Source organism: Arvicola amphibius, chromosome 8 (assembly GCF_903992535.2).
Source record: "Arvicola amphibius chromosome 8, mArvAmp1.2, whole genome shotgun sequence".
Classification (NCBI taxonomy): Eukaryota; Metazoa; Chordata; class Mammalia; order Rodentia; family Cricetidae; genus Arvicola; species Arvicola amphibius.
This window is the reverse complement of record NC_052054.1, coordinates 9,779,722-9,806,692: the sequence shown is the minus strand read 5'-3', so window position 1 is coordinate 9,806,692 and position 26,971 is coordinate 9,779,722. Positions and strand designations below refer to the sequence as shown.

Below are 26,971 nucleotides of genomic sequence, written 5' to 3'. Positions count from 1 at the left end.
TGATGGCCCTGGCTCCACGTTAGGCTTCTCTGTGCTGTACATTCTAAGGTATGGTGACTTGGACCTTGCTCCTATGCATCTCCCAACCCCAGTTCCTAGGAACCCACCCTTATCTCTGTTGCTGCTCTTTGCAGAATGCCGGGTTAGCCGTCATACAGTATGTGGCTTTTCCATACCAGCTTCTTTTAACCCAGCGAGGGAGTGTGAGGGCTCTTCCTGCTGTTTCATTAGGCTGCCAGCACATTTCTGTTTAGTACTGAGCTTCTGCTAACTGAAGGAGATCTTGGAGGCTCCCAAGCATTGTCAATGTGTGGGTGGAGCTGCCGTAAACATCAAGGTGCAGGGTGTTGTGTGGGCATCGACTTTCTGGTCACCTGGTTACACACCAAAGCTGAGAATGTGTTTCCTCAGGGACCGAATGATTCCCAGTGCAGTGGCATCAGATCACATTCCTGTCTCACAACTCAGTCCCCGTGGCTCTGCCTCCTTGTCCATACTTGGCACTGTCTGGGATTTCGACTGTTCTGGTGTACACTGTACCTTTCTTGATGACGGCATGTGGTTATGATCGCCTTCATACGCCTCTGAGTGTGTCTTTGGTGACAAGTCTGTCTGTGTCCCGGGCCAGGGGCTTCGTTTCCTTACTGCTGAGCTTTAAAAGTTGTGTATTTTAGATTAAAGTCTTTTATAAACATTTTCTCCCAATTGCTTTTTCTGCATTTTAATTTCTTTCAACTGTTTCCTTTTTCTGCATTTAAATTTTTCTAATTTTAAAGAAGCACTGTGTTCCATTGCTTCAGTTTCTCATGTATAAAAGATAAACTTGCAAACCTACAAAGCCTGGCTTCACCTTTGATTTTTACCACGAATTATTCTCCTTGTTATTAACTGCTCAATTGTAATTTTGCTTTTTATTTTTATTTGACCCAAGGAAAATGAGTGAGCATTTACAAGTAAAGGTTTTTTGGTTTTTTTTTTTTTTTTTTTTTTTTGCATTTTAGATCTAATTTTACTCGTGTGAAGAGAGAAGATGACTTAGACACCGTTTTTGGAGAGGGTTGGGAGTTTGGGTTTGTTTTTCTAAATTAGGATCAAACTCTGTAGCTCAGACTGGCCCAGAACTAGCTATCCTCCTGCCTCAGCCTCCCAAGTGGTGCACACATACCTTTTAAAGTTTACAGTTTGTGGTCATTTTCAGGATTTTGTTTTGAGACAAGGACTCACTACATAGCCATGGTTGGCCTGGAACCTGCTATGTAAATCAGATTGGTTTGAACGCAGATCTCCCTGTTGGAATTAAACATATGACATCATGTATATAGCCCATATACATGATGTATATATAAATGTATATATTTAATGATTGCACCAACATATTTTTAGTTGTGGGTTGGCTTACCCCAAATGTACCCATAAATTACCATTATTCTAGAAATCTATGTGCATGTATGACAAAATACCAGACTGTGTTCCATGCCATCGCACCATACATAATGAACCTATGTAAACTCAAGCTGGAGCTAACGGTAACCCCGTCAACACTATGCTCCTGCAGCCTGACCACATCTGTTCATTACACGGATATTCATTCAAGAGCAACTGAGCTGAGAATGTAATTCCTCCCTTCCTTATTACTAATGTTATTACCAATGTTGCTAACACTGGTAGTGCGGTTACTTGTTTTCCAGGGATCTGTTTGCATTTGGAGCACAGTATTTTCATTCATTCTGTGTGCCTTCCTTAGTCACTAAAGGCACACAGGCCATGCCGGCGCTGCCAGTGCCTGCCCTGCAGAGAATAGCTTGCTTCTAGTTAGTATCAGTTAATTGTCCTCCTGCAGCCTGCGCTTCTGTCCACATTCAGCCGCCCCTGTGCTAGTGGGATATTCATTTGTGCAGTCTTTAATTTGCTGCTTTTTTTTTTTTTTGGTTAACTCTGTATTTATAATATGAAAAGTCCTATCAAAATACTTTTCACTGGAAAAAATAAATAGAACAGACAATGGATCTACTCAAAGTACACATTCACTTTGGTAGACTTCAGTGTAGGGCAGTTCATGACAAGCACATTTGCCCTTATTCCCCCAGAGCCGAGCAGCTTCCAAGCTAATGGTTAAATCATTTTTAACAGATTTTATAGTGTTGATATCTGGCTCATTCCACATCATCTTCAGCCAAGCTCTGAGCACTTACAATTCTCTGACTAATGGTTGGAAGCTTGGTCAGAAGCATCTGAAACACTGGTGGTGGAAGAGTCTGCTGTAACGCTTGCAGCAGCTGCTGAGGCTGCCCACACACAGCGATTGCAATTTGTCAGGTAGTCTACACCGTTCTCATAGTCACCTTGTGCTAATAACTCTTCACCAAGCTGTATCTCTTCAGGGAAGAATCTCTGAACAGCTTCAGCATCTTCTAAGGCAGGTAACTTTGAAAGCCCAGCTCTCTCCTTAGCAAGCTTGTTTCTTTCTTCGTTCTCGCAACCTGTTCTTGAAGTTGGGGTCGCTCCGCCTTTTTCGGTCGAAGTAGATGCAGTAGCTGATGAAGAGGACACACGGCGATGGCATTGTTGCGGCCCACCATCTTCACTCCTCCACTGGCTTGGCGGGGGTGTGTGCGGGCAGGGGTTTGGGCAGCCAAGGGCCGCCAGGCAGCGCTTCGCTCCAAGCGCTCAAAGCACGCTGGCCACTCGCCGCCCCACTTGCTGCTGCTTTTTAATTACATTCTTGTACCCATTTGTTTCTTTCAACCACTTCTTTATTCAGGTTCTATTGCCTTAGAAGGGCATCTTCAGCCAGTGCTGGATTTGCTTTGTCCTGCCCTAGCAATTGAATGTATAGCATTTCTTTTTTTTTTTTTTTTTTTTTTTTTTGGTTTTTCAAGACAGGGTTTCCCTGTGTAACAGTCCTAGCTATCCTGGAACTAGCTCTTGTAGACCAGGCTGGCCTCGAACTCACAAGGATTCACCTGCTTCTGCCTCCCGAGTTCTGGGATTAAAGGCGTGTGCCACCACAGCCCAGCCTGCGTTTCTTTCCCCCTTGGTCTTGCATATGATAAACTTCATCTACACGTATGATAAATGGCCTTTCCATCATGTAAACAGGAAAAATGCTAACTTGTCGGAAAAACAGCAACAATGATTTAGCGACACACTGGATGGCTCTTTTTAGATCTGTTTTAGAGCAAAACTGTATTCCCCTTTGCTGCTATGACAAACACCTGGGCAGCAGAGCTCAGGGAAGAAAGAGTTACTTTGGCTCATGGTTTCAGTAGTGGTCACTGGTCCCACTGAGTGAGTCAGGGCCACATGGCAGAATGGTAGGATTAGCCAAACTGCTCACCTCATGGCAGTGAGGAAACAGAAACAGGAAAGAACCAATGCAAGATTTTCATCATGCTAAGATCAACAAAGTGAAGGCATAGTTAGACAAATCCACAAAGATGGAAAGTATGTTAGTGTTTACCAGGGGGTTGGGACAGAGAGAGGAAATGGCTGCTCAGTGAGCTTCTCTGAGGATGATAGGATAGTCTAAAGTTGGACAGCGGTGGTCGCTGGTAACTGAATAAACCAAACATCAGTGACATGGAAAACTGGGGGCTGAGGGCGTAGTTTACTGGCAGAGTACTTGGCTAGCATGCACAATGTCTGGGTGTGAGCCTAGCACCACAAACCAAAAAAATTTAAAAAAGAAGAAATGAATTTCATGTCAATAATGCTATTACTCAAACACAAAAAAAGTCCATGAGCATGACTTCCTACTTTCCCATGCCGGAAGTACCTCTAAAGGGAACACAAAAGAAAGCTGTTCCTTTCGTAGCCGGAGGATCGGAGTCCTGATAGCGCCCGGTTAGTGTACCTGACAGCTTCACATAGTCATTTTCATATGTTGATCCTTACTCTATCTGTATTCAGAGCACATTACTGCAGAACTAGGTAAAACAGCCTAGAAAGAATTTTTAGGAAAAAAAAAGACTGTTCTCAGTAACAAGGAAAAACAGAAGCGTGCAAGACTGACCACACATACACCGGTGTGCGAGCAGAGGGAGTGCCAAATATGTAGCTGACACATTAATGGTTAAAAACTGGCACTAGAACTTATAGCCCATGGCACACACGACAAATACTGCCTCTGTAAGTTCTAGCTTGTTCTCTCCAAACGGCACGTTCGTGGTACGCTGAGTGGCCTGTCAGGGCTCTGGGATGATCTAGGATGGTCTAGGTGAACAGGCGCTCTGGTCACAGTGGCTCTGTCCCAGCACTCTGTGAAAAGCCACCTTCTGCTGTCTGCACACTGGCAGACCAGGCTGCCACGTGACTGCAGAGAACCACATGGAGCCTAAGAAGAGGAGAGTAGCACGGCTCCTGTACTGTATTCACACCGAGGACGGAAGACGGCAGCTGTCACTGCTCAAGGTCTCTGGCTAAGGTTTCGCGGATAAACTGTAGGGTGCGCTGATACAAAAATGCATCCTTTGTCTTCGGCTTACAGATGTTCAGGTGGTTGACATCCACAGGAATTAGATCCCCAATACCTAAGTCTGAAGAAAGCAGAAGTGTCAGTAAAGCAAAGGGAAGCCAAGTTCACCTGAGCGGAACTCAACTCTACCCAGTAAGTGAAGTCTCAGTTTCTATTTTTCCTCCAGTTTCCGTGTGCGTCCAAGCAGAGCCTGAGCACTGGCCCTGCAGAGACGACCCTGGGCCTGCAGGCTGACACAAATCATTGTGTGTGTGTGTGTGTGTGTGTGTGTGTGTGTGTGGAGGGGGAAAGGATGAACAGAATTTAGTACTTCAATATTTGATTTCTTGGGGGACCAGAAAGGGTATCTGTGTTTCAGTCTGAAAAGTCCACCTGGATGCAGGTAACAAGAGATGCCAATGAGTCACCACTAAGCAGAGGGAGGAGGGCAATAAAGAGGACAGTCAGAATTACAGGGACAAAGCTATGGTGCTACAAGCAGCTGCTCAGGAGGCTGGCTCTGTGGCTGCTTTACATTTCTAAGGTTGCTTTAGACATCTGGCAGCCATGCTTGGAAATCTTCATGTAGCTGCTTTGCTAAGCCTCGGCCTAGGATTCTGCTAGAGTCTCTAAAGATAGGACCTTGGGGCTCTTCCCGTTTCCTGTGGAGTATACTGAGATGAGGACAAAGCTCATCTCAGTATGCACCTCGGTCCTGGCTGAGGCGAGCACACTGTCCCTGGTGCCCCCTAGGAGTCATTGCTGAGACAAGCTGTCCCTGGTCGCTAAGAGCTTGCCATTGCCATGAGCTCTCAGGAGAGGACCTAAGCCAGCCTCAGAAAGGAGTCCCAAGAGATGATCCTCAAGCTGAGAGATGCAGTCAGTCGGGAGGCTCTAAGGAGAGTGGAAGCAGAGTCTCCACTAGCAGGAGGCGTTACTCCCATCTGCCCTCTGCTCATACTTTAGCACTAGGTTCTTCTTCTAAATTATTTCCTGCTTGAATATTCCCTGCACACCTCCCATCACCAAAATTTCCAAACTTTTATAGCCTAGATGTACTAATACTTTTACATTTATTATCGGTTTAAGGTTTCTCTGCAGCTATCAATTTGCTGAACACATGCCCCTTTTATTCCAGCCTAGAGAAGTGCTTGATCGTCTCCTTAATGCAGGTACTACCGCTGGTGCCTTAGAGCCTGCCAACTAGCTGGCATCTGGTCTACAGAGGCTCAGGCTGTATGCTCGTACAGGGATTTCAATCTGATGCTAAAAGTATAATGAACTTAAGACTCTGGATTTTTATACGTTCTCCTATATATCCCCAAGACACTAGATATAAAAACTGGCATCTACTAAATGCTGGGTCCCATCAAGTAGGCATCCAATAGCCACATGCCTTCAGAGTGAGTACCTGCTGACTCCACGGGCACGACATGTAGCTTAATCATGCTGCCGATAAACGTTGGTTGTGTTTCTACAAAATTCAACACCTGGAAGTTCTTGTCTTTTGCAAACTCCACAAAGTCATCCTGTAGCGTCTTAAGTGCAGGAGAATCTGTGAAGCACACAGAGTGAGACTGTGACAAGCCCGATCGCTCAGCTAAGGACAAAAGGCATTCATCTCTAACTCGGAAGATGTTAAAATTCTGACTCACAGCCAGCTCAGGCAGCAGAGAAGCTCAACAGGGAAGGGTTTGCTGCATAGCCTGGGGGGATGGCTATTCTTGGTTGTCAACTTGACTATACATGGAATTAACCAAAAACCCAAACTGCTGGGCATCTGAGAGATTTTTAGTTAACTGGATCATTTAAGATAGGAAGATCAGTTCAGCAAAAAAAAACATGTAATGATTATATATGCATGCATCCAACATGGAACCACTCAATCATGTAAAACACATATTAGACCTAAGTGCAGAGACAGATCAATATAGTAACAGCTGGAGGCATCCAGACCCTACTTTCCACTACGCTAGGGTCATCCTGAGAAGTAGCTGAAAAACAACACCCAGTGACTGGGCCTAACTTGGATTCTTAGGACGTTCTGTCCAGAGCGGCAGAGTACACATTCTTCCGTGCACACAGCATTCTCTAGGACAAATCATGTCATCATGGCTAGAATTGGTGTTGATGACAAGTACACACTGAGCTCACAACAGTGTCTCCAGAGTTTGCGCATGTTTTGACAGCTGATGATTTTCCAAACTCATGGAAAAAGGCAGTTTACTAGCTTGGAAGAAAAACCATAATCTGTCTAAGTTTGAATACTTGAAATAACATAAAAAATATGGTTATGGTTGAGTAGATAGTCGGTCAAAACAAAAAAGAGCTATCAAAGGAAAACAAACCCAAGCTAACAGCTGTATGTGGATTTAAAAACAAGGGAGTATATTTAAGGAAGACACTGTTTTCCCCTTTCCAATCCCCCTCACAACAGAGAGCTTTATTTACCCTTGCTGAGCTCTTTGACTTCCAAAGAAGGAAAGAGAAGATATCGGATATTAACCGAGTATTCGGCCAAATGTGATCCGTGGTGAGGGACACTGTAAAAAATCATTCCTCTGGTATTGTTTATGATAGCACTCAGTTCTGGCTTCTTAGAGGCTTCCAACAACATCTTTTTGACAAGAAGACCTAGCCACGGTGAAGAGAGAGAGTGTAAGTGGTTTCCTTCCTTTTATTCCAACAGAACAAGACAGAAATGTGCTAAAATTCCAATAATTTCCTTTATGCAAAAAAGCCTTTATAATAATGATACTACATAGAATTATGAGTATGAGTCTACAAACAGTCCGCAGACAGCTTTGTGGTGCAGACCCTTCTCTCGCAGACTCCACTGCCTCGGTGAGGAAAGTCCGGCCCTGCGTAAGCCAGGTGCCTGGCCACTCAAACCCACCCGGGAGAGCGCTGCAGTGCAGTCACAGGTCCTGCCAAGGAAAAGCAGCTGCTATGGGAAAGGCACCCATGAACGCCTAACCAAGTCCCCTGACCAGGGAATAAAAGACACCAGGGACGGTGACTGGACTTTTTGAGAAGCAGAAGCGTTACATGCACCTTTCTCAGGCTGAGCATGGCTTTTTGCTAAGTCACAATCAGACAGTTTGTTAGCCTAGGTAGGCAAGGACCTTAAGTAAGGCCATGGGGAAAGCTGAGAGCTGGTTTGCGGGAGGGCAGCAGTAAGGCAGGCAGCTAAAGTAAGGGCAGGCCCCCACGCACAGCAGCCAGGCACAGGGAAACTACGGCCACAACTCAGCAGCCAGGCAACAGCAGAGCTGACAATGTGGAAAAGGCATGGATGGGAAGAAAGGGAAGCTCCCAAAGCCCCCGGGAATGCTAGCTTAACTGAGTCTAACTAATCAACAGCCCACAGTAATGACGCTGACTCATAATGACCAAATGAAACCACCAAGTTATCAATCCATGCCCTCCCATGGGATGTCCATGCCCTCTAGAAGGGATGTCCCCTTCTATAAAAACAAATAGCATGGAAGGAGAGTAGTAACTTTAAAACGTTTAGCTAAAACATTAACTTGGGGTGGGGAGACTAGTTAAGTAACAGACAGATGCGGAACTTTGAGTTGGCTGCAACCTTGACAACCACCTCATGATGGTCACTCTATGAAGATGAAACCATCCTTACCTCCCATGCTATGTGATATCCAAATCATTGGCCTATCCCCAACACCAGCAGCTCTGAGCTTGCTAAGAAGTTCGTTGCTTCTGAATGCAATGGACTTTCTGAACAAAACGAAAACAGCAAGCATGACGGGAGGCACCATCCTCCAAATCTTGCTACCTAGCTTTCTAAGACAAGAACGTTTGCTTGTTCAGTGCTACTGGCTGACACTCTGGAGTGCAGACTATGCCAATTTTATTCTCTATCTGAAACTTATTAATAATAGGACTATCTAAGCCCACAACAGGCCACTCATACACTAAGCACACATTATTTGAATATCAAATGGATCTGGCAATTTTTACAGGTTGAACATGGGTCTCATCCCTGCTGCCCTAAATACTTAAGTATGGGAGACAAAAATCCCCTTTCATCCATAGCTTGACAATAAAATGTCTCAGAGACTCGACTGAGCCCATCCCTACTTTGTTTATGCCATGGACATCAAGCCTTCACAGCTGCATTCATGCACTAAACACTAGAAAATGATCATCAGACTTCGAGTGAGTGATTTCAGATCACAAGGGAACTTGACTTCAAGCTCTGCAGCCTGCTGGTTTCATTCTCTTCAACTCTAACACCTTTTGTTTGAGAACAAAGGTTCCCCAGTGCTCCTCTGGGAGACAAAGGTGGGCTGGGGGCCCCTCTGTTGGCACCCATGTGGGATCCGCTCATCAAACACCATGCTGTGTCACCAACTAGTCTGCTCTGAGAGAAAGCGGCACAGACCCTGGATGACTTGCCTACACTGCACAGTGAGCCGGGCTGGGACTCAGCTATCTAGGTCCTGGACCCCAGGAAGGCACTCGCTGCTCCTTAGGACACAGAAGGGACACAGGCCAAAACTGTGTGGCATCTTTCTCCTGCCCTCAGCCAGGACGGTCGTGAGGACACAAGAACTGTGAGTTTTACTCAGCAGAAGTGAAGACTGTGACAGAGACTTGGGGTCCTATACCGCTACAGTTACGTGAGCCAGGTCAGGAGCTCAGCACAGTGCTGTCTCATCTTTCTCCTTATTACTTATTGCAAGCAAATGCCTGGAAGGAAGACAACAATGGCAGCGACTGGAGTGTCTGCCAACATGCAAACACCTGTGCTCAATTCCCAACGTTGGAAAGATAAACCTGCCTGTAATGGCAGAGGACCCGCTGTGGCCTGGGCCCTCCCGTCTGAGCATCTAGTATGCCCTCTAATGTTACCTCTCCATGGGGCACCGCGCTCTCCAGTCACTGAGGCTGGTGTCATACTCCACAGATATAATGCGAAGTGCGGGACAATCTTTTGCTAGCCAAGTCTAGGGAAAACAAAAGGTTCGTGAGCATATGCATGCATTTCCCCATCCGGTTACTTCCTAGTAATTGCTCTGTGCAACCCAAGGCCTCCTGCAACAGACAGTACAGAGGACACTGGGATACACTAGAGGTGAGATGCAAGCTGGGAGATGCTGGTAAGTCATAAAATGCCATCAATATTTATAACAAAGGCAAGTGAAGGTATGAGAACATTGTTAATTTGCCAAAATCAAGACTTGTTCTGGAAGCTTTCAGCCGTTAGCAGAAAACTATTGTCTCAGAACAGACAGTATTTTCTGTTGTAATACACTGAGGCCTGAGAGTTGGAGACTAATGCCAACTGTGTTTGTTTCTGGGAGCTGGAGGCTACCATCCCCAGATTTCACCAATGGAGAGAAGAGCATGCTAGTCTTCCTTAGGAAGTGGGTGGGAGCACAGCCCTGGAAACCACTCATACATAGCATCCTTCTTCACGGACTTTGCAATTTCACCCCATGAACTCATTCTGGAGCTGTGGCTCTTCGGAGGAAAAAGAAATCAAAGAGTTGCAAAGGAGATTACGTTATCCAAATCTTTCTACCTTTATAATTAAGGTCATAAAGCTGGCTAGTACAAGTAAATTATGGCTGTATTATCTTTTAGATTATGAAGCAAAGTGAATTATTACACTCTTATCTTATCACTCACGGAATATTATTTGGGAGTCACAGAATATACCCTAAACAGAAAGTACACAACACAGGGTCATAAGCCCAGCTGCTGATGTAATATCCTACAGGTGTCTCCAAGGGAAAGAAGAGCAGCACGGGAGAAATCCCAGTGGCACAAGACAATGAAGGCACAGTGCAGCGTCGGCAGTGCCGGTGCTAGAGCATGGGTGACAGTCACAGCCATGGCTCCTTACCTTGGGCCAGCACGTGGTGTACCTGTCCTCATCCACCAAAACATTTTCCAGTAGAACCCGTTCACTGTCCTGCTGGCGCCAGGTTTTAAATGCTGCTCCCATCAGGCCATGAATAAAAAGGACATCGGCTTTAATGGGCTGACTAAGAGGGAAGAGAGTTTTAAAAAGAAGCAGAGTAAATGCATTACTACTATGACAAGCTCCGCGGCACTCCCTGGAGGGCTAAGGCAGGCTGAGTGACACAGAGGAGACTGAATTAGGGCAAACGCTATCAGCATGGGCTACTGAGGAATGCTGGGATGTGACAAAGACAGCACTCCTTGTTCCTTCAGTGGAAAGAGGCATTTAGCCCGGCAGACCAACAGAGCAACTATAGTGAACTGTGATCCACATGTGAGCGATGTCATCACGAGGCTACCCTCTAAATGAGTCTATGAAAGGATTCCACAAACTGACTAAGGCATCTAAGAAATTAGACAAGATATGCTAATATAATGGCAGTCATTGCACATGAGAAATGTCAAGGACCTATGGAGACATGCAGTGGCCTCATAAGGAAACCTGAGACAGCACACCTCATTCCAGGGTTGGAAGGAAACTTACTGACTCAGCCAGAAAGACACACATGAGGGTGGCTCACCCAGTACCTTGACCTCCCTCACACTGTCATAGCAGGCAGGACAAACCAGAGTCAGAATGGGAAGACTCAACCTCAGAAGAGATGAAAGGGAGCTGCTCCCGGAAGCCTGTAAATCTCATCCAAACTCAAATCCCACCAGCTAGCATAGAAGGTTACCATGTTCAGGGAAGAGGGAAAAAGACTAAAATGAGGAACAGAAATGCAACGAAAGAGAAAATATTTATAGAAAACTATCATTTTGTACTCCAGCTGGCTTAATGTTTAGTACTTACATTAATTTAAAAAACATGGGAACCAGCGGTGGCGGTCCATACCTTTAATCCCAGCACTCAGAAGGCAGAAGCAGGTGGATCTCTGTGAGTTCAAGGCCAGCCTGGTCTACAAGAGCTAGTTCCAGGACAGGCTCTAAAACTACAGGGAAATCCTGTCTCAAAAATAAAAATAAAAGAAAAAGAAAAAGAAAAAACATGGGAATCATTTGACATTCCAAAGTTCGTGTGTGTGTATGTGTGTGTGTGTGTATACACTAAAAGTCCTAGGGCAGAAGTAAAAATCATAAGTAATAAAATTGCTAATTTAGAATAAACCTATGAGCTGGGCGGTGGTGGCGCACGCCTTTAATCCCAGCACTCGGGAGGCAGAGGCAGGCAGATCTCTGAGTTCGAGGCCAGCCTGGTCTACAAGAGCTAGTTCCAGGACAGGCTCTAGAAACTACAGGGAAACCCTGTCTCGAAAAAAAAAAAAAAAAAAAAGAATAAACCTATGAGAGTTTTGGAAACTACCAATTTTTCTAAAAGATGTTAAAAAATAGGAAAATTTTGGAGGCTGTATCAAAATCCTAGATGAGCCCTGAAGACTCTAGCTTCTTCCCCTCCTCTGACCATGTTTCCTCCCCTTTATAACTCCTCACTCTAGTGACCCACAAGAGGAATAGAAGATGAGGTGAGCTAAAAAGAGAAGGGTCCAGACAGTGCCTGCCCTTCCTAGATTCCAGTTGGAACAAAGACTGACCTGAGCTTTCAGAATTACTGATTGCTTCACTGACCCACGAAAGAACAGGGTGTTCAGACTTGACATTTCCATGAGCAAGGGAGTCTCCTCCCTCCCTGCTGAGAGCTCCTAAACAGCCAGAGATGTTCACACAAGTCTGTGTATGAGGCATCACCACCTCTCGACCACTGTGTCTTTCCTCAGGCTCCTCTTACATCTCACACACATGGGGACATTTTCTGTGTGGTTTATACTGGGTGTGTTCTGGTTTAGTGTAATTGTGGTATGTGTTCTGTGTTCATAGTAACTGCTAATTTCAGGTAATTGCTGTGCATGAGTTTTGTTGGTTGGTTCCTGTCTTAGGGTTTCTATTGCTGCAATGAAACACAACACAAAGGGGAAGGGTTTATTCAGTTTATACGTCTAGACCATAGCCCATCACTGGAGGAAGTCAGGACAAAAATTTCAAGCAGGGTGGGAATCTGGAGGCAGGAGCTGATGCAGAGGGCATGGAGGGTACTGCTTATTGGCTTGTTCCTTATGGCTTCCTCAGCCTGCTTTCTTATAGAACTCAAGACCAACTTCGCAGAGATGGCACCACCCACAATGGGCTGGTTCCTCCTCTACCGATCACTGATTAAGAAAATGTCTTATAGCTAGATCTTATGGAGGCATTTTCTCAATTGAGGCTCCTTCTCTCATGGCTCTAGCTTGTCAAGCTGACACACAAAACCAGCCAATACAGTTCTTATCCTTTGAGACTACAATAAGGAGGTTTTTGTCTCTTGGTCTAGCTATCCAGGTTTTAGGGCTCTCTCTGAGCCCAGGAAGGCTGCTATCTCAAGTCCATCCTCCCTACAGCATAAATATGTAAGAATTTCATTATGAAGCTGAAATGAAACTAAGAAAATACAGAAGATAGACTTGAAATCTAGGTAACAATGAGGTTTGCTTAAGAAAATGGCAAGAATAAGATTTCAGAGTTTAACCAAGAGCGATTCTAATTCATTTTGTTGAAAATTTAAGATTCTCGCCTCTTATTAAACTAGTAAATTGACTTTAAGTTTTAACATAAAGGCTGTATCATCTTTATTTACCAATGTAGACACTTCAGTGTACTATTTAGATACATGGTATACATACATGATGCATTCAGTTCAAATTAGCTCAAGGAAGTGGTCACCCCAGATTAGCTCCAATGCCTTTTAGTTTATCATGGGATGGGGATTTCGGGACAAAAGCTTGAGCTCCAGGAGCGCCACCAAGCCAGGCACAGCCACTGCTCCTTGTGTGACACCAACATTCCCTCTGCAGCACTGGGAAGGACTAGTGAAGGACTCCTGCACCCCAAAGCCCATCAGTCGTGTACTGATGTGAGCGTTAAACAAAATCTGGGACCAAGAGACAAGAAGTTTACAAACTAAAGCATCTTGGCCAAGGTGTGGTCCTGATCACTGACTGAGTTTGAAGTCTATAAGGCAGGCGGTCTAAGTTCTTGTTACTTGAGGAGACACCAGTTCAGGAGGTGGTTACTCAGACTCCACAGTACAGCCCCACCCTCAGGGATGACCATTCTCATCTAGGTGGCCCCCAGGGCTCTGCTGTCCTCTGAGTGCACGGTGACTGTAAGCTTAGGACACTAGCACATGGGCACACACACAATGCCTTCACGCACAGAAGGGGATGAGGTCATTTGGGTAGGCTCCCGAATGAGCATTAACAGGCCTAAGAGGGCAAGAGTCTGGCCCAGAGGAAGGAGACACAGTGAAGGCAGAGATGCCAGACTTTAGCCTTCTGGTCGCCTTGTGGATCCAAAAGGAAGACCATGCTTTTCAGCAAAGGCAGTACATCTGGCATTTGGACTTCGAGTGTTTGCTAATTAACTAGTTTACATGTCAAGAAAATGGTTTTCTAACCTCAAAAGGTTTTTACTTTTTAATTTTTTTTTAAGAAAAATAAGGCATAAAGGAACCATCAAGTATGAGAAATAAGGATAAAATGTTAAATTAGTTTTTGGTTAAAATAAGGCTGAAACCAAAGGTAATTCTTTGACGTGAGGATCTGTATGCTAAAATAAGATGCTGTCCTAAAGAGTTTATCCACCCTGGCAAATGGCAGCGAGACCCAAGGTGTGCAGCAGGTGAAGGTTAGAGAGCACAGGTGTGTGGCCACGCTCCCTCAGTTGCAGGCTAGAAACATCCTGACAGACACACAACTAAAACCCAACTTCCCAGTTACAGGAATAAACTTCCTGTGACAAAGAACAAGGCAGCTGAGAGAGCACAGCTTCAGTTCCTCCGTAACCAAACCGACCTTTAAACCTGAGGACCTCAGTTTTCTTTGCTGGGCTTTCTCCTTCTGCTTATGAACCCTAAACAAGAACAAAACTCCCCCCTTACAACTCTGAGGGCTCATCTTCAGCTTTCCTTTTTCCATCTTTTGTGGATACTTTTAAAAAACAAATGCATTTGTTTGTTTTTTCTTTGGTTTTTGTTTTTACAGAAAGAATGTTTTTAAAGTATGAGGGAAAAAAAAAACTAATGGTTTGATTTGATTTGAAGGCCTCCAAACAGGCCCTAATGCTTCCACCAATCAAAAGCTAAAATGTCACCAGGTAATGGTGAACTTGTTCTGGAGTTTTCCCTGCTTTTCTATTCCTCACCCACCTGATGCTCCCACCAGAATGTTGGGTATGTATGTACTTGTGACTCTGTTCTTGTTTTGTTGCCATAAGAAGCTGACTTTGGACATATTATCCCAGGTAACATGAAGCCTGAGCCACCTTCACCCACACTTAACTCTGCCTTTTGGAGTTGGAGCTGGGACTGCAGCGGTCATCACAACCGTTTATCTGCCAGTCAGAGTGAACCAAGAAATCCATTTTTCTTTTTGCAGAGGCTTTTTTTAAAAAAGGATCTTCCGTAAGGGGACCCTGGATCCCAGTGATGGCTAGACAGCTACCTTCAGTGGCCTTGAGTCTCTGAATCTGTCAGGTCTTCCGTGATGTGGGTACTTGCTCATCCTGGCTCCTCCAACACAATGCACTGGCCCTGTTCCTGGGGCCCTGGCCTCTCATCCGGCCTCACCCCCACATGAAGAGTGGAATGCAGCCCCCCCCAGAAAGGGGTGTTGTGGGACAAGCCCCCCAAACTGATGGGCATAAGAGCCAGGCTCTGACAGTTGTAGGGCAGCGGGAGGGACCCTGCCACTGGCTGCTGTCACCTGCCTCTACAGCACCTCCTGCAGTCAGACTGAGGGAGCTGGTGGAGATGGAGGAACCGACTGCCATTTTTAGTTTCCTCTGAGAAGAGACTTGGAGTTTGGTTGAAAGAAATATCCTAATCCCCAGACTGATTTTAAAAATGCCACTAGTGAAGGAGCCATGTGGGCAAGAAGGCCCCTCAGGGGGTCCTGTCCCTGGGGCTCTCCATTCTTCCTTATCTGGCTCTGGGGAAGGTCTGGGCTGCAATGACTGGGGGGCTGCTTTGTGGGAACCTTCCTTGCACAGCTCCTCCCTCGTCCTGAGCACATAGCTAGGCTGGAGACAGAGAAGGAAGAGGGATGGTTAGCCCGCAGAGATGCGTGCTATGACTTTCTTTGGATTTCTCTTGAAGTCTTTCCTTCTACCTCAATTGCAAATAAAACCCCTTTCCAGTTAAAAGAAAGATCATTTAAGTCCACGTGATGCTCACCTTGTCCGACACTGGGGATGGAGCACGTACACCCCATCCTGGTATTTCTCACGCACAGTTTCTCGGTCTAGATTGGCCAGGGTTCTGGCAGCATGGGAGGCCTCCATGATGTGGAAGGATTTCAAAGCTTCTGCCATTATAGAAACCCAGCCTGAGGAAGAGAACAGATATCCTGAGCAATGGTGCAAACCAGTCTCAGACTGTAGAGAGAGGCTTCAGGTTCAACAGGCTAGAGGGAGGCCAGTCTCAAGTGTCCGCCTGGGTGGGGAAGTGGAAACACCCCAGCTTGATTGTGTACTAAGAACCTCTTAGTCCCACAGCACAGAGCTGTGATACCTCAACCAGACCCTCTGAGGGAGCTTAAGTAGGGAAGTGTGCAAGAGGCCTCTTCCTAAGAGAAAATGAAACACACAAGGCAGTTACCACAGGCGAGGTCCAAAGAGGATGAAATGCCATGATGGATCTGCCCTGAGGAGGGCGCTCTCAAAGTCAGCGGGTTGGTATGAAGAACAGCAACCATACCAACAACCTTGACTACAAATAAGAGAACTATTTCTTAATGAATTTGATAAAAAATCCTCATCAAACCTAGAGCCCAGAAAGGAAAAATACTATTATTTCTAAAAATTATTTTAAAAAGAAACAAAGTATGGATAACAGTATGATTTCATACATATGTATGGAAGTGCATGGGTGCACACACAGACACAAGAACACAAAGGTCCGGAGAGACACAGGACACCGAGCTCATCAGTGGTCATGGCCTCAGGAGGCCATTGAGCGGAAGCGGGCTCTGAAAAAAGGCAGGTTGAACTGTACCTACTTGTATTTCATATGTATACACACACACATGACTTAAAGTAGAATACGGACCTCGAGGTCAGAGAGACTTGGGGTCAAGTCCCTGCCCCTTATGCGCTGTGGAGTTACTAAAGCTCTGATGCTCTCCCAGCCTGGTGCCACCAATCAGCACCTGACACGTATGAGGCACGTTCATGTGTCCTTTCCCATTCCACAGCTGGGCACGTCTTCCCTCAGAATATGGCCCAAACTTCAGTTAATGAGCAAAACTAAAGATGCTGCCGTAGCGAGGGCCGGGTGGTCTGACAGAAACAGTGACTTTCATTTTCTTCTGTGAAGTTTTCACGTCTTCTCTTGACTATATTTCTTTTTTGTCTTTTTTGGTCATGAGCCCTGTAATGGCTTAGCCATCTCTCCGGCCCCACTGCATACTTTATATTTTACTTTGCAAATAAAAATTGTGTGTGAGAGCAGCGGCATACAACATGATTTGTACTTTGTATGCATGCATGTGAGAGCAGGGTGCATTTGGAGGTCAGGACAATCTGTGGAGTCAGTTTTCTCCTTCAGCCATGTAGGTCCTGGGGACAGAACTCACATTATCAGGGTTGGCAGCAAGAATCCTTACCTACTGAGTAACCTCACCAGCCACTATACTGTCCTAAAGCGTGTTCAGGGTGCATCGCGCACATACCATTTTCTGGCACTGAGAACACTCGGCATCTATCTGGCAGTGTTTGAGAAGAATATGTTCTTATTAATGGGACTGTCCTCCCAACCTCATGGATCCTCAGCACATCTGCAACAAAGAGCAGCAGCAGAACATGCTAGCAGCTGTTCTCTGGGTCTGCCCAAAGGCCCACGCTTCTAACATGTACAAATCAGAAATCTTGTTATAGCTCAAACAAACAAGTGAGGCTCAAACTCGTGATAAAAATTTGTACCTTAAAAAACTATTTAAAAAAAATAGTGCCACATGGCTGTGAGCCCTCACTCAGTGAGGGAGGGCAAGACTATCAGGAGCTAGAGTGAGTTCAAGGACAGCCTGGAAGTGGGAGGAGAAAGAGGGAATGAACACAATTATGAAGGGGAAGAAAAAACAAAGAGTGGCTCTGATACTTTCTAGGAGTTGTCAAAACTCACGAATGTGACAGAGGTCATAGTTAGTTCTAAAAGGTGAATGTTTGGGCCATTTCACGCTTCTCAGAAAGTTTTTTGATTTCTGGATTTGATTTTATTAAAATTAAAATCCACTGGTCTGGGGTGGAGGAGACAGATTAGTGGTTAAGAGCACTGGCTGCTCTTTCAGAGGAGCAGGTTCAATTCCCAGCACCCCCAAGGCAGCTCACAATTGTCTGTAACTCCAGTCCCAGGTCCTGGCTTCCACTGCATCAGGTATGTGGTGCACAGACTTATATACAGCCAAAATATTCACGCATGCCTTTAGTCTCAGGCAGGGTTACAGAGTAAGACCCCATTTTAAAAAAAAAGAGCAACAATAATAACATTTGTTGATCTAAAGACACTTAAGGGTCAATTCATAGTTTCTAATATATGTGTGTACAAAGGTATATGTGTGTCTTTCTCATTTATGTATGAATATATGTCTATGTGTCCTAGTTAGGGTCACCGTTGTTGCAACAAAACACCATGACCAAAAAACAAGTTAGGGAAGAAAGGGTTTATTTGGTTTACACTTCCAGATCATAGCCCATCACTGGAGGAAGTCAGGACAGGAACTCTGGAACCTAGAGGAAGGAGCTGATGCAGAGGCCATGGAAGGGAGCTGCTTACTGGCTTGCTTAGCATGGCTTGCTCACCCTACCTTCTTATAGAACCCAGGACCAGCAGCCCAGGGATGGCACCACCTACCATGGACTGGGCCCTCCCGCACTGAGCACTAATGGAAAATGCCTAACAACTGGATCTCATGGAGGCATTTCCTCAACTGCGACTTCTTCTCTGGTGACTCTAGACTGTGTCAAGCTGACACAGAACACTAGCCAGGACAGTATGGATGTGTATATATGTGTATATATGCTTACGTATGTGCTATAGTTGTCTGAATGAGAATGGCCCCATAGACTCATATATTTGAGGGCCAGTGGTACTGTTTGTGGGGGTTAGGAGGTGTGGTCTTGCCGGAGAATGCCTACATTGGGCATGGGCTTTGGTTGTTAATAGTCTTGTTCCACATCTAGTTCACGCCCCCTGCTTCCTGCTTCCAGCTCAGGGGTAAACTCTCAGCTTCCTTCTCCTGCAGCAATACATCCCTGCTATGACGAACTCCCATCCCCTGGAACGGTAGGTCAAATACATTTTCTTCCTTAAGGTGCCTCGGTCATGATATTTTATGGCAGCAAGAACAAAGTAACTAATACAGGTGTGTACAGACACGCGTGCGCGCATACACACACACCCATATGTAGAATGTGTGTATCAGTTTTCTGGGCCCACACTAACCAAAGATGACATAATTTAGCACTGGTTTATTAAGTACAGTAATAAATTATAAAGCTTAAAAACTCTTTGAAGAGAAATCCGTGAGCTCATCTTGCTAGGAGGGAGGGAAGGAGGAAAGCGGGTAAGAAAGGAAGACGGCAGATGCGCATCTCCTCCCAGGCGGCTACCAGGCTGCAGAGGAAAAGCATTAGTTCTACAGTGGGTCTTTACTGTCTGCCTCTTGGTTAACTAAACCACATCAACAGTTCAACGATCTTCATGCCAAAGCCTGCTCACCTAGGATGGCTCTCCATGCTGACGCCTCAGTGTGGACTGACAACCCCAACAATCCCTGTCGCTACCCAAACAACATACTGTAAAGGACCCAGGAAAACCCTAAGAGGCTTAAGTCTATTGAAAAATTAATGTAGCATGAGGTAAAGTGTCGGGAGAACACACAAAGCTGTTACCTGAGTGGATTATGGCCGGGTGAAGATGCTCGTTCAAGGCCATGTTTCCAATGATCCTCATGATGTTTCTCTGTACTTTGGGGCAGTCCTTGTGAAGCTGGTAGAGCCTCTGCAGCAGTTGCAGGCCCCCGCCCGCTTCAATGTGGTCACAGTGTGAGGGTATCTAGCACAAGTTAACAGAGCCCCAGTTACATCGCACTGGTGAGTTCCCACATCCCCTCCTGTGCTGCAATGCCGCAGTCCCTCTTACTCCTGCCTCGTTTCCATTCTACAGGTGGGAATCAAAGATGACTAAACATAGGCATGCATTTCAGTCAGGTCTAACGCTCTCAGGTTACAGTAGCAAGCTCAGAACCTCGAGGACAGTGCTTCTGCAGATGTGGGGAAGGATGCCAGTGGCAGTTGCAATTCCTGCACCCCACACCAGATCTGCTTAGTTTAAATATCATGGGCAATTGAACACTGGGTCGAACATGTTCCCCAGGTGATGTTTATACTTCACCTGTGGGTACCACTAGGCTTCTTGCCATTTTGTTTACTTAAAAATCAAACTATAGCTGGGCATTGTGGCATGCAGCTACACAGGATACATAGCAAGATGCTGTCTAATAAATAAGCAAACCGTGACAATCACCATGCCAAAATACCTCCAAATCACCAGTACTTATAACTCAGCTGTATAGCCATTCAGTATTTCCCTTTCCTCTCTACAGATGTCTTATGGAGTTAGCCACCTGAGGTTGTGTTTCTACAAGTATCTTATGGAGTTAGCTGTCTAATTCTGTCTAATTCTAAGCCTGATGCTGTCTCTCTACGGATATCTTATGAGTTAGCCATCTAATTCTGTCAATCCACAGATATCTTACGGACATTAGCCGTCTGATGCTGTGTGTAAAACAATCTGGGCAAAGGAGAAGATAGCATAAATCAAAGATAAATGTCATGTTATAGAATGGCTTACTTCCTTTATATACAAATTAAAAACTGTTTAAAATATGTAATAAGGGACTAGAGAGATGGCTCAGCAGTTAAGGGCACTGGTTGCTACTCCTACAGAGGATCTAGGTTCAATTCCCAGCACCTACATAGTGGCTCATCACAGTAACTCCAGTTCCAGAGAATCCAATGCCCTTTTCTGGCCTCCAAGGGCCTTAGGCATGCACATGGTACATAGACATACATGCAGACAAAATATCCATATAAAAAATGAATGTAATAAAATTTTAAAAAAATTAAATATGTAATAAAAATGAAAGTCATGTATTGTGCTCTATCATATCTAACAGTTAAAAGTAGAATTTTTAAATATAATACTCTTATTAATAAGAATTTCATGCCTGCATATAATGTACTTGGTCATATTTACTGCATACTCCCCAAAGATCCTCCTCTCCACCTCTCTCCCTCCCAAATTTGTGTCCAAGCAACCATGAAAAGTCATATTTTGGAATGCAATTTACCTCTGAATGCTTTACTATAGCTTCCAGGCAGAACATTTCCACTGTGGCTGAGGGAACTTCTCCAAAGCTTTCCGCATAAGGAAGCCCATTTCCTCCAAAGCACCACAGTCCTCCCTGAAGTTAAGACAAAGGGTTTACAAACTCAGCGGCTGGCTAACCCTGGGTAATACATGCAAATCAGGGTTTCAAATACATAAACGTTCAGGGTACTTAAAGGGGATGCTATGCACACCTCTATTGTTTATTAGAATAGGAAACACATCGGCGGACTCCCAGGACAATTCTGACATCCTTTTCCATCTTCATTCCTGTCCTCTCCTTGCAAACTCAATTCTCACCCACTGGTCCAAATGCTCTGGTGTCATCCCCAGCTCTTACTAACTCATACAGATTATGGTAGCGGAGTCAACTGAAAACTAGTAAGTTTTTAATGGAAAAGCACTACCAAACAAAAATATTAAAGGCATGATGGCTTCTGATCCTTCCCAGTTAAAAGTGAAGCTCGCATGTAAGATTAAGTAGAGCTAGGGGGCTGGGGTAGTGTTCAGGCCCCAGCACCCACATAAAAAACAGGTAGGCAGTGTGCATCTGTGACCTCAGTTCTGGGTATGAGAGAGGGAGCACACCCAGACCCCAGGAGCTTGCTGGCCAGCTCATCTAGCTGAATTGTCAAGCTGCAGATTCAACAAGACACCGTCTCAAAAATTAAGGTGAAAAGAAATAGCCAAAGATGCCTGATATTGACCTGGGTACACACATGTACACATATGTGCACATACACACATATGTTAAATGATAAAATAGAGGGGCAAGGACTGCTAGAGACTAAGGGCTATGACCAGTATGCAGAGTCGTGCTGACACACGGCGCCGTGTGCTCCCAAGGAGCACGGCCAACACTGATGAGATGAGACTGCAGCCCAGCCTGGCCCACGGACTGTGTGAAGAACTCAGCGGCCTTCACACCCTGTGCCACTGGACCGGCTTTCCGTCCTGCAACTGTCTACTGGACAGTTCTGCTAACTTGGTTCCGACCCGAAGGCAGCCACAGTGGTAAATAGTCTATGCGTGCCTTCAACAGAAATCATAGAGGGCTTGGTTTAACATGAAGAGGAAGCCTCTGGATGGTTTTATGCAGGGACAAGAGCAGTTCTTACTAAGGTGTGTTAAGATTACTCTGGCTACACCGAGAAAGATGAGCTGAAACCACAGGCAGCTAGGAAAATGTATAAGATGTTTCAAGCGCTATTAGACACAGACAGATGAGCTCTAAGGGAAAAAAGAAATCAAGAGAAACCTTGGTGCTAGAACTGGAGACGGCATAAGGCCTAGGAGGTGAGCAAGGGCTGAGGATGTCAAGTGCCCGTAGGCCCTCAGCTGTGTTCAGTGTAGAAAGTGACTTCTTAGGGCTTGTAGGACTTGAAACGTCCTATGAGGGAATAGAAAAGCTGCCATCAAGTGTTAGGGAGAAGACAGACGGAGTGGTGGAGCTGGGAGAAGAGAATCCTACACACAGCCTCCATTCTACTTTATGTAAAGCACTGGCCCCAGCCTTCAGTGTGAAACCTCAATTTAAAACTAACAAAATGTCTTAACCAAAAAAGACTATCAGACCCACTGTGGTCCTTGAGCAGCCTCAAAGGGAGCTGGGTACGAGGCTGCCAAGCAACAGCTGTTTCTGGCAGCTGTGCCCCTGGTGTTCAGAACATCCGCCTGTGGTTAAATGTCCCTGAAGTCACAGACAGGCACCAGGCATCTTCCCACACGTGTGCACTAACAAAGGGACTGCGTCCCTCCTCTTTGTAGGCTCTTGTCCACCATGATGTAGGAGTGGGAAAGGTTACCTTACCCTGTGACTATACCACCAACTTTATGAATCATAAAAATTTCTTTAAAATCCACAACACAGCCCACTGTGCTATGACTGTCTCTGCCCATTCCTGCCACACACGTCTGTGTGTCTGTTTGTCCTTCTGTCTCTATCTGTCTGTTTCTTCTTACTTAATTTTTGCTTACAATATATGTGTCCCTCCACAGAATTCCTTCCTTCAAGAGACCTTCAAAGAAAGAGGAAAAACCCTGCTGAATGGGGACAAATCTATCCTTCATGGTGCTCAGAGCTCACTGGAAAGCGGTCAGGTTATCCAGGAGTGAAGCTGGAGTCCAAAGGCACAGCCAAGGAAAGACAGCCACAAAGAAGAGCCAACACCAGCACAGACGGGAACCAGCACCCTAACAGGGAACTAATACAAGAATCTGGAAGAGATTTTAAAACCAACGAGGAAGTGAAAGAAGAAACAGAAGTCAATGCTGCAGAGATGTCTAAGAGCTGTAGATGGTCAGGGTGAACAGACTCAACGTGTGCTCCCCAGCACCGGCTAGCAACTGCTGAGGGCTGCATACACGAAGGACTGAGTGGCTGGCCAGGCTGCAACTTAAGCAAATGAGGTAAAGACCAGAGGGTGAGGGCTGGATCAAGGGAAAGCAGGTTTGATCTGCTAAATTCAAGATTCTAGCGATATTCCAAGGAGAGGGGGCTGATAATCGAATCTAGAGTTCAGGTTAGAACACAGGCCTAGACATATCAACTCACATGCTGAGGATCAACCCCAGGTCTAGAGCATGCTTGGCAAGCTCTCTATCACTGAGCTGTACCCTAATCCTCTCTACTGATTCTGGAAGTGCAACACCAGAGTTCATGCCCACAAAACAATAAATGAGCTCAAAAGCTGAGTTAAGGCCTCCTACAACTAGAACCTTTCTTAGTCACGCCTATGTTTATCTTTCTCTGTGATTCCCGACACCACGCAGCCCAGTGCACAGTGCAGAGTCCACAACTGGAAATGACCGAGATTCTGAAAGCTAGCCCCAGCAGTGTCCTGGGAAAGGCTGGGCGCTCAAACCATTTGCTGAATAAGATCTAACAAACCTTCTGCGCAGCCAGGCTCTGGCTGCTCTCACTAAGAGCCAAGGAAGTAAAATACTGGAGACACTCGTCGAGCTCTGTCTGAGGTAAAGAAGCCAGCAAATGCCTGAGTTCCTCTTCAGTGGAGGAATCCTGAAATGAAAGGCAAAAACAAAGTCTTCAGACAGAAACTCAACAACTGAGGGTAAAAAACAGAACACTCCAAGAGTCAGAGCCAAGAAACACACAAAGTAAGCAAAAAGGATAAACAGTGGAAAGTATATAATCATTTATTTCTGGTTCTACGTTGCCTTGCCTGCTATCACACTTAAAGACCTACTACAAGGGCTAGAAAGATGGCTTAATAATAAGAGCACTAGCGACTTTTGCAGAGGATATGGGTTTGGTTCCAGCACCCGCATGATGGCTCATAAGCACCTGTCACTCCAGTTCAGGAGACTGCTTGCCCTCTTCTGGCCTCTAGCATATATGTAGTGTAAGTATATACATGCAGGCGCCACACATACATATAAAATAAAATCTTAAAAATAAATGAAAAGCAAAAAGGACTGTAACAAATGTTACCTCAATTTTACCTTAGGGACTTCTTGTTAGCTTGACTTAAAATGAACCCTACCCTTTATAATTAAAGATATCATTAAGCCTGGTGCTTGTTAGTATTTCATTTTTCATGATAATTAATTACATATTCACTTTTCTATTTTTCAAATGATCATTTGTATCAAAGCTTCAGTTTTGTTTTCTCATCTAAGGAAGGTACACAAGACATCTGCAGTTGAGCACGCTTCTACCCACAGTTCTTACCTGGACATAGTTAGCAATGTCTGGAGACAATTTTCTTTGTTACAACTTGGGGGACCCCTTGCATCTTAGAAGCAGTGTCTAGGAATGCTGCTAAATGTTGTTTGATCTAAGATGTCAAGAGTGCTCAGGATGTGAAAAATCTGCTCTATAGAACAAGGTGGGCTGGAGGGATGATGTGGAAGTTAGGAGCATGCATTACTTTTGCAGAGGACCCAAGTTTGGGTCCCAGCACTCAGGTCTGTTGGCTCACAACTACCCCGTCACTCCAGCTCTTGTGGATCTGTTGCCCTCTTGCGACATCCCTGGACACTTGGACTCACATGCATAAATCCATATCTAGGCACACAGACATAGTTAATCCTTAAAACAAAACGCTCCCAGCACTCAGGAGGCAGAGGCAGGTGGCCTGGTGTACAGAGAGTTTCAGAAAAGCCAGTTCAACACAAACCCTGTCTTGAAAAAATCAAAATCAAAACAAAACAGCAACAAAAAACTTACTACAAGGCACCCTCTCTTGGGTTCTTGGAAGAACCTAGCAGAATAGACTCTCTCAACCTACAAAGGCAGAAAATGGCAGCGGAACAGCCCCCCGTGAGGGTCACAGCCCTGTGGAAACTAGGATTTCAGCCCTGCATCCGGTTCACCTGTTCTTCAGAGTCGGGCACCAGTTCTATCTATCTGCACCTGTAGCACGATTAATAAAAACCCAGACAGATATTGGGGTTCAATCTGAAGGTCAGAAAAGCAAAACAGCCAGCCACTGGCTCTCACCTCTACCTCAGTCTGAAATGGTGATCTTGCCACCAGCAATCTCAGAATGAGACTGTGTGAGAGCTGTCTCCTCCTATCTTATATTCTTCTCTAGTGCTGGGATTGAAAGCGTGCACCACTACTACCCGGTTTCTATGGCAAACTAGTGTAGCTACTGGGATTAAAGGTGTGTGTCAGCACTGCCTGGTCTGTAAGGCTGACCCGTAAGGCTGTTTTACTCTCTGATCTTCAGGCAAGCTTTATTATTAAAATACAAATGAAATATCACTATATGCACTCATACTAGAAATACACACTAAACTTTTTCACTCCCTTGCTTACTTCTTTTAAAGATGGCAAAGGAGGGGGTGGGAGAAAAAAACGAAGATCACTTTCTTTGCTTCGTGCCAAACCGATCAGGGTCCTCGGGTCACAGGCTTGAGCAATTACCCTGTACTGATAGTCTGTTGGGAAAATACAGTTTTGTTAACAGCAAGGTTAACTCAAAGTTATCACAAGATTAAATAAAAAAGCACCTCAATTCTTAAACTGTTCTATAACTTTGTAACCCCAAATTTCCCAAGTATTTTTCCCAACTCAGTTGTATATATAGTATCTGAAAGTTAAACACCCAACATGGCTCACAGTTACCACCAACCACACACCCAGTAAGCTCAACACCCAACGTGCCTCACAGTTACCACCAATCATACAATTCTCAACACTCCAGGTCATGCTCTGACTTTTTAAAAAGCCTGATGTTCAAATGTGAAAACTGGTAACTCAGAATTAGGAGTTTCTTCCTCTTAGTGAAACAGTCCAATCTTGTTCTGGTAGAACAAGCCTCAGTTTGGAAGCTGCCTTACCAACCACACTTGGACTGCCAGATCAGCAGACTTCCAGGTTAGCACGGAGTTTTTCTCAAATGTTTGAGAGAGAGAGTGTGTGTGTTTCCATATTAAGACTGCCTGACTCCTTCCTTCCTTAACTTAATTCCCCTCCTGTGTTACTGCAGGAACCAAGAGGTGGTTAACCCACGAGCCTGGTCCTCATTACCATGCCAGTGGTGGGCCTGTGACATCTCCTGCACAGCCTCCAGTCGTGCGGCTCTGTCCTCCTCCCGGCTCTTCCTCAGGAGCAGCCACACGGCACAGTCATGATCTTCGATGTCAACCGTGCTGAAAGAGTCTTCACACACAGACATGACAATAGAAACAGTTAAGATGGCATCTGTGCATCTGTATACTGGATACATGCGCACATCTCTGTGCATACACTGTATGCATCTACCATTTCTGAATCAGAGCCTCTCATTGAAGCAGCTCGCCAAGCTTGCTGGGTAGTGATTGCCATGATCCTCCTGTCTCTGCCTCCCAAGGACTGAAACTATAAGCATGGGCTTCAATTACTGTTTTTTATGGATGTTCTGGGCTAGGATCCTCATACATGAAGAGCCATCTTCCCAGCTCCAAAACGGCTTTATGTTCACTGTTATATTAGATGGTAACTTGTAACTAGTCGGAAATTGTAATGGAGCATTGAATGCAGACACAGATGATGACCAAATGTTTGATCTTAGCTCTGTCATATTAATTTTTTTACATTTACTACAAGTATTACCTGTATACTTTTAATATTCTATGTTATCTTTTATGTGCTCATTTTTAATCTT

The 26,971-nt window shown here is 45.1% G+C and overlaps 1 protein-coding gene and 1 pseudogene across 2 annotated transcripts in view; both read right to left on the bottom strand.

Moving 5' to 3' along the window:
- Positions 1 to 1,990: 1,990 nt before the first annotated feature.
- LOC119820450 lies at positions 1,991 to 2,877 on the bottom strand (annotated as a pseudogene).
- Positions 2,878 to 3,575: 698 nt separating this feature from the next.
- Serac1 (serine active site containing 1) overlaps positions 3,576 to 26,971 on the bottom strand; it is a 33,961-nt gene continuing 10,565 nt past the window's right edge. For both annotated transcript variants that reach the window (XM_038338796.1, XM_038338797.1), the window contains 12 exons: positions 26,356 to 26,487; positions 25,642 to 25,763; positions 23,749 to 23,877; positions 20,821 to 20,934; positions 19,361 to 19,523; positions 15,648 to 15,798; positions 10,326 to 10,467; positions 9,329 to 9,423; positions 8,094 to 8,191; positions 6,905 to 7,087; positions 5,865 to 6,008; positions 3,576 to 4,535 (listed from right to left, as the gene is read on the bottom strand). In XM_038338796.1, coding sequence (XP_038194724.1) covers positions 4,399 to 4,535; positions 5,865 to 6,008; positions 6,905 to 7,087; positions 8,094 to 8,191; positions 9,329 to 9,423; positions 10,326 to 10,467; positions 15,648 to 15,798; positions 19,361 to 19,523; positions 20,821 to 20,934; positions 23,749 to 23,877; positions 25,642 to 25,763; positions 26,356 to 26,487 — 1,610 coding nt within the window. In that variant the 3' untranslated portion in view covers positions 3,576 to 4,398. The remainder of the gene's footprint in view (positions 4,536 to 5,864; positions 6,009 to 6,904; positions 7,088 to 8,093; positions 8,192 to 9,328; positions 9,424 to 10,325; positions 10,468 to 15,647; positions 15,799 to 19,360; positions 19,524 to 20,820; positions 20,935 to 23,748; positions 23,878 to 25,641; positions 25,764 to 26,355; positions 26,488 to 26,971) is intronic.